Source organism: Cantharellus anzutake (genome assembly GCF_015039405.1).
Source record: "Cantharellus anzutake strain C23 chromosome Unknown EI90scaffold_479, whole genome shotgun sequence".
NCBI classification, from domain to species: domain Eukaryota; kingdom Fungi; phylum Basidiomycota; class Agaricomycetes; order Cantharellales; family Hydnaceae; genus Cantharellus; species Cantharellus anzutake.
In genome coordinates, this window is record NW_024067429.1 from 1 (window position 1) to 7,354 (window position 7,354).

At 48.7% G+C, this 7,354-nt stretch overlaps 2 protein-coding genes across 2 annotated transcripts; both read left to right on the forward strand.

The window, feature by feature from the left end:
* The first annotated feature begins 2,810 nt into the window (after positions 1-2,810).
* Positions 2,811-3,718, forward strand: EI90DRAFT_3163028 (uncharacterized protein). Its single transcript, XM_039066284.1, has 4 exons — positions 2,811-2,936; positions 2,985-3,132; positions 3,181-3,233; positions 3,280-3,718. Exons 1-4 carry the CDS (start codon positions 2,904-2,906, stop codon positions 3,496-3,498), a joined length of 453 nt encoding a protein of 150 aa, XP_038907317.1. The 5' UTR covers positions 2,811-2,903; the 3' UTR covers positions 3,499-3,718.
* Positions 3,279-4,296, forward strand: EI90DRAFT_3297787 (uncharacterized protein; the record flags this gene model as incomplete). Its single annotated transcript, XM_039067483.1, has 3 exons — positions 3,279-4,027; positions 4,075-4,181; positions 4,235-4,296. Exons 1-3 carry the CDS (start codon positions 3,534-3,536, stop codon positions 4,294-4,296), a joined length of 663 nt encoding a protein of 220 aa, XP_038907318.1. The 5' UTR covers positions 3,279-3,533.
* Between the last annotated feature and the right edge of the window lie 3,058 nt (positions 4,297-7,354).

Below are 7,354 nucleotides of genomic sequence, written 5' to 3' on the forward strand. Positions count from 1 at the left end.
GGCCTGGATATGGCGGCATCCCGCTCCAAAAAAGGAGATCTCCCAGAGCAATTCCATTTACTCTCCCCGTATCGCAAGTGTGCAGACGGTGGAGGAAAATTGCTATCAATGCAGCCACATTGGTGAGCTCATATCTCCCCAAAATTTGTCTACTAACTTGCTCACAGTGGTCACATATTGGCTTCTCTGATGATCGACCTCACAGCCTATCACAACTCTTTCTTCCACGATCCAAAGGAGCCCTTCTGGATGTTAAACTTACTTCGACCGACATCTACGACTCAGAGTATGAAGCAAATATGAAAGAGGGAATGGATATTCTCAGCGAGCATGTTTCAAGAGTTGGTTCTCTTACCATCGATGCAGCTACAGACACACAGCTTGGTCTCCTCGCGACGTTCTTGGAGAGCTGCGAGGCCCAATGGATTGCTCGTGGTCAGACTCAACCAACTTTGCGGAGGCTGAAGTTGATAGACAGCGCCGACTCCGACTACGACTCTGGCTCCGACTCTGATTCCGATTCGGAAGATATTATCACACCAAACATAAATCAGAAACGCCTTTCCCCCAATAATCTTCAGACCCTACGAGGCCTAGAGGATGTCGTGTTGTCGGGAACATCATTGCCATGGCACAGTCCGGTGTTCGAAGGACTGAAGCGGTTGTCCCTAGAGAACTTGCAAAACGAGGTGCTCCCGTCTGAGCGCGAATTTATTTCCATTATCCGGAATTGCCCTTTACTGGAAGAGTTGGAACTCGCCAACGCGGGCCTCAGACTCGAAAAATGGGAGGGCATCGCTGAGATGCGACGCCGAACGCATTCAAGTGACCTGAATCGATTGGAGTCGTTATGTCTTTTCCAGCTGCCATGGAATGTGATGATGTTCATTCTCCACCTCGTTAATAGTCCAAACCTGAAAAGTCTGTGGATAGCTCTGCCCACAGCAATAAGGGACCAGGATAGTATTGTCGACCACGACGAGGAGATTTTCCGAGATGTGCATTTGCTAAAAAGCATTGCGGCGTTCATCGACCGCATTTCTGAGAAATCAGCTTTACGCACCTTACACATTGGATCCTTTTATGGAACCTCTGTGTGGGATGATGGCAAGCATACGAACCCGCACTTAATGGAGGTGTTAAGGGCAGTCCCCAGCTGTCTTCACACTCTTGAGCTTTATCATATTGTCGTCGGAGATGATGTCTTGGAATCTCTTTCCGCCATTGCACCAACTCCATCCGCACCATCAAACCCTCATACCGGGGCGCACTCGGTGTCCGCATCAATACCTAGTATCGTTAGTGTCCATATTCCACCCACTTCGGTTTCTCCCCTCCCAACATCGTTTGCACAGTTGCACCCGAAGATCGTCCCGATTTGTCCATCGCTCCAAGTTCTCAAGCTTCTGCGGATTGCTGATGTTACCGCGGAAGATTTGGAAGAATGTAAGGCTCATGTCTTAATTTACATCGCCTCCTTAGCCTCCTCTGCTTCCATTAGTGCTAGCAATCCGAAAAAAATGGGGGTTCCATTAACATTGGAAATAGGTCTGCCGATGTCTGGCTTCAGTAGGGAAAGAGGAGAGTTTGAAGCGCTAGAGCCGCTTTGCCGTTGTGAGTCGAGTTCTAGCCATTGTTCCATCTCTCTCACTCATGCTCCGATATAGCTTTAGCTATACGAGAAGTGTTGTAATATCAACAATCGGTTCTAACGACGGAGTGGCAAGGGGGAATAAGATTGTTGGTGGCGAAGTGAGGTTTGGGGGCTTGTACTTTATGCGACAGGCTCGCTGGTGTAGCTCGCCTGAGAACTTACGCGTCATAGCCTTATATTTAAAAAGAAGTGTGCTCGGCTGCCACCGTGCTGAGTCTGCTAGACCCAATACAAGATGCAATCAGTTGTATAGATGATGGTACAGAGCCATACACATTGCATGGTCCATAATGGCATGGAGTTCAATGCTCAATGCAATGGGATTCGAATACACACATCATTTTTGCGTGTGAAGCATGGAATCAAGCATTTTATAGTATAGTATATCTGGGACGGGAGATTGTAGAGAGAAGGAGTTCCCGGTCCATGGCTCCCGAAGATCTTGCGGTGGGATTCTCGCGTGGATTGCAGCCCTTGTGAAAAAAAACGCACTCAGCAAGACGTCTCCATGGGTTAATTTCAGGCATAGCGGTGGCAAGGATCGACGAGGACATCTGAACGAGACTTCCATCTTGAGCCCTTTTCCTTCTCTTCTTCAGTCCTGACTTTGCCATCGACAATCAATGTCATGATGAGAAATTAGTTTCACACCGTTGCACCACTGGCGCACTCGTACGTTCTTTACACAGCATATGAGTCTGGGTGTTTCCCACATGAGTCCACCTCACTATTACGCCGTGCGGAGTCTCACCTCTTTGTCTATGTTGCTTTGTTCGAAACGAGTGGCGTATGTGGCAACGCGCCGTCGCGCCCCCCAGTTCCGCCTCACGCCTGCCATGTAGATCTGTGAGTGCCGAGTAGTGTGCTCCAATCTTTCGCCTGTTCACGATGGACATCTCTTCATTCCATAGACCGGGTTGACCAACAGGCAGTAGAACTAGGAAGGGTGGGGGTGGATATCGCCTGTTTCGAGCTTCTTCCACATTATTCACTAGATTTTTTGGTTTCTAGTAACGCATGATGCGCGCGGGAAGGGGCCTTCGTAATAGCCTTGTCCTTGTTCCTGGTAATTTCTTGTTTCGTGTTCTCAAATATATAAATTAACTCGCAGCCTAGCAAATAATATGCCGCCCGAAATTCTATCGCACATATTTCTTCTTGGCGCTGAACACGAACTGGATATGACGGAATCCAAACCCGAGAAGAAATTCCACGAAAGAATCTCATTCATTCTCCTCGTATCGCAAATATGCAGACAATTGCTATCAATGCAGCTGCTCTGGTGAGCTCGACCCGCGCATATCTAAATTGTCCACTAACTTGCTCATAGTGGACATGGATTGAATTTTCTGACTATCAACCTCACAACCTAACACGATTCTTTCTTGCACGATCCAAAGGAGCTATTCTGAAGACTAGACTTACCATCAACAACCCGAAGAAGAAAGCACACACAAAAGAGGGAATGGATATTATCGGTGAGCATGTTTCAAGCATTGGTTCTCTTACCATTGATGCACCTACAGACACGGCGCTTGGTACCCCGCGACGTTTTTGGAGAGGTGCGAAGCCCAATGGAGTACTTGTGGTCAAACTCAAACAACTTTGCGGAGGCTGAATTGAAGTTGATGAACCGCGCCAGCTCCGACTCCGCGCGAAGGACTGAAGCGGTTGTCCCTATAGTAGTGAAGGTGCTTCCGTCTGAGGGCGAATTCATCTCCGTTATCTGGAAATGCCCTTTATTGGAAATGTTGAAACTCGCCAAGGGAGGCCTCGAACTCGAAGATTGGGAGGGCATCGCTGAGATGCGACGCCGAACGCATCAATTGACCTTCATCGATTGAACTCATTATGTCTTTCCACGCTGTCGTGCAATAAGATGGTGTTGAGTCTCCACCTCGTTAATAGCCCAAACCTGAAAAGTCTGTGGATACATATGCCCACGGCAAGCAGGAACTGGGAGAGTGACGACTCGGACGAGCAAGGTCTCCATGTGCTAAAAAGCATTGCGGCATTCGTCGACCGCACTTCTGAGATATCCTCTTTACGCACCCTACATAGAAGACGCAAGGTTACGAACCTGCACTTAACGGAGGTGTTAAGGGCAGTCCCCAATCTTCACACTCTTGAGCTTTTTGACATTACAGTCGGAGATGATGTTTTGAAATCGCCTTCCACCAACTCCATCTGCAATATCAAACCCCCATTCCGGGGCACACTCGGTGCCTACATCAATATCCGGTATCGTCAGCAGGCATATCCCGCCCGCTTCGGTCTTTCCTCTCCCAACATCGTTTGCGCAGTTGCACCCGAAGATTTGTCCATCACTCCAAGTTCTCAAGCTTGTGCGGACTACGAAAGCTTTGGGGAAATGTAAAGCATATGTCTTAATTTGCGTTGCCTCCTTGACCTTCCCTTAGTGCTAGCGATCCAAAAAAAGGGAGGTTCCCATTAACATTGGAATTAGGTCTGCCACCTGTGATCAGCCCCAAAGAGGAATTTAAAGCACTAGAGCCGTTCTGCCGTTGTGAGCCGAGTTTCAACCATTGTTCCATCCCTCTCACTCATGCCTCGATATAGCCTCAGTTATACGAGAACGGTGCTGCGGCTTGAGACGGAAATTTCGATGGCGTCAAATTTAACATTCTACTATAAGATGGGGGGCGGCCAATTTTTTGGAAACAAAAAAGTTGAAATTTACGGGGGACTGCTGATGCTCATTTTGATAGATCCTAACTCTCCCCAGCGCTGCCATCTGCGATGCTCTGAATGCTTGGAATTGCCAGTGTAGGGGTGCCCGGCTGCAAAACTTGGCCTACACACAATATATTCAATCTGAACCAGAAAAAGTGAACAATTCAATTCCATTTACATTTCTGATCCATTCTTCAAGGTTCAGACGCCTATTTGGACCCATAAAAGCTCCTCTGCACCCTGTTCATCTAGACAATCATCAGAGAGGTTAGTTGCTTTCATTGCGGAATCCGAGGTTTATTGATAACCGAAGTCAGAGTCGGAGGTCAATAGACAAGCTTCCCAAACTTCTTTTCACTCCAACGCCCTGTGGCATTGAAACGGTTGATTTGGAGGCAACCTCTGAGTCGGACCCTTCTTGTTCACCTATATGTGATTCACTCGGGCTAATCTTGGGTTATGCCTTCCCCAACACCCAAATGACTATCAAGTGCTGCAGGTGTATTTTACTTTCGACTAGTTCCTTCGAGCAGCCAGGTCGTTCGCACGGTTGATTTAATGATCGTGATGTGATTCTTGGCCTGCTCTCATACGCTGCGTGAGGAACGGAGTGCGCCAGTGGCGCAACGCTGTGAAATCTTCTTCGTCATGACATCGACGTTCATTGTCGATGGTAAAGTCAGGACTAAGGAAAGGGGGGGGGGGGGGAAAGGGCGTTAGTTTCGTGGATGGAAGTCTTGTTGAAGCCCGACATCCTTGCCACTGGTGTGCCTAAGATTAACTTATGAAGAAGTCTGGCTGAGTTCCACGACAAGATATTCCAGAGAATGGATATGTATATGCAGATTGTCCAGGTTGAGTGCATGTTCCTTCCGTGTTGTTAGTCATGCTCCGTATCATCGTTCTTTCTATAATCTCATGTTCCCGATATACTCTAAATACTCAGTCCATGAAGTTCTTCATTTCATGCTCCACACGCAAAGTTATGTGTGTTCGAATCCCATTGCATTGAACTCTCGAACCATGCCACTACGGACCACGGTGTTTGCGCAATGTGTATGGCTCCGTACCGTTGTCTACACAACTGATTGCATCTTGCATCTTTCTAGAGATGTTCATTAGAACCATCAGGCACCATCAATGATAATCACAAGTAACCGTAAATGGGCGGACCCATTTGGCGTGGTGGTTAGAGGCGGCTGTACAAGACAGTTAAGTGCCGCCCAATCAGAACACCTCGATTTTCGTTTTCTAACCGTTATATCATTTTCTGTGTACGACGGCTAAGACGTACATATTGGCGATCGCGGCAATCGCGCAGACATGACTTAGCGTCTGGGCGAAAGGAAAAGACTCAGCGGATCATGGCTCTCGACCAATGCAAGGATCGCCGCGCGCATGCGATATTCAAATTTGTGGCGGTGAAACAATCATGTGTGCCAGCCAGATTCGCAAGCTTTCTTCAATTGGGGGTTAACAACCGTCTCCACCTATATAGAGTTGGAGTTGTAGAGGGTGATTAGGTTATCAGTGATCAGAGTGTCCAGACAACAGAGCGCGGATCAAGCGAGGATCGACAGGATCGAGGTGAATAGTACACCAACCTTGCCCGTGTAGCGCTACTTGATCGGGGGAGGGAAGCAAAGCGGAGCAGGAACGTGTGCCACGTAGATTCCGAATTGGAGGAACAGTTATATCAGCCTGGAGAGCAGTGGGACAAGTTCCCCGGGAGAGGGCGTAGGCCCGATAGTTGCAGCAGTACTGCGGTGTTACACTAATATCGCATGACTAGCCAGTGCGCTAGTATAAGAATGCTATTTGAGTGAGGCGTATGCGATAATCCGTCCAAGCTCGGAGATAACGGGGGTCATCAATGATGGCCAGTACGGGACAAATCTGGCCGGTCGGAATCAAGTAGCGGAAAGGGGCAGTTTGCTAGTGCGCGAATGGACATGTTCAGTTAGGGGTGGTTGATTGAGGAGGTAGACCACGAGGGATACGTATGTCTACACTTAATTTCAAATGAGGGCGAGAAAGGCACCAACACCCGTCGTGGGAGGGAGGGACTGGCATGCGTGGTTTCGACACGAGCCCAAGCCAACACTGCACGCTGGAGTTGAAACTTTGAGCACTGTATTGTGTCATGCTCCGGCTAATATCGCGGTGTTATCGAGCGAGCACTGTCGGGGAAGGATATGCGATGCCCTCGCCCTCACAAGTTCTGAATATCGTAGCACAGATTCTGTACTACGACAGCTGCGTCGGAGCGATGTCAACATCGGAGAGCTACATGCTGAATCCTCCCTCGCTGGGACGTAACCTCGCCACAGCAGGGCGGTCATCGTTAGTGAAAACGGTAAGCCGCTTGTCTCCTTTCCTAGAATAGGCACAAAGAACGATAAGGTTGTTGCAAGTTATTGACATCGACGGCCCAGTAAATTTGAAATCGTGTTCGATTCCCACGCCCACGCCCAGGCTGGCTGATTGTTCGACCCTGTCCTTTAACAGAGACACACCCAGCCGGGCAGTGTACGTGGTGCTGGGAGTGCGGTGAGGGCGTGTAGTGTTATTTTGCGCGCCTCCGTTGCCATTCATTTCTAAACTTCTATCTCGTGAGTACTACTTATTCTCTCCAATCCGAGTATGGATGGCTTGATCGGCACCCCCGCCTTATTGGATAAACCGCTTTGAACGACCATCCCATGCACTTTTCTTTCCCATCACTCCCCCATCATCTCTCTCATCCACCTCCCCCCCTCCCTCTCTTATTGACAGGTCATTGCGATCGAATTTTTCTTTTTTTGTCTTGACGGTATTTGCGACGCCCGTTCCTGGAACAAGCTTTTGCGATCGTTTCTTTTTGTGCCAACTGGACGCCTTCCCTTGTTCGTTCCTGAGTTTTACCCCGCATTTCTGGGATGTTGCGAGCGTTTAACATCATCCGAGTAACTGTCTTTGGTGAGCACTTTCCCTCTTCTTCCTTGCTCATCGTTGGCCTAACGCGAA

Bases quoted from the DNA above. Each gene is read 5' to 3' on its own strand.
- EI90DRAFT_3163028 (XM_039066284.1), top strand. From the start codon at position 2,904: ATGCAGACAATTGCTATCAATGCAGCTGCTCTG. The intron at 2,937-2,984 runs GTGAGCTCGACC...ACTTGCTCATAG, and splicing joins CTATCAATGCAGCTGCTCTG to TGGACATGGATTGAATTTTC. The intron at 3,133-3,180 runs GTGAGCATGTTT...ATGCACCTACAG, and splicing joins AGAGGGAATGGATATTATCG to ACACGGCGCTTGGTACCCCG.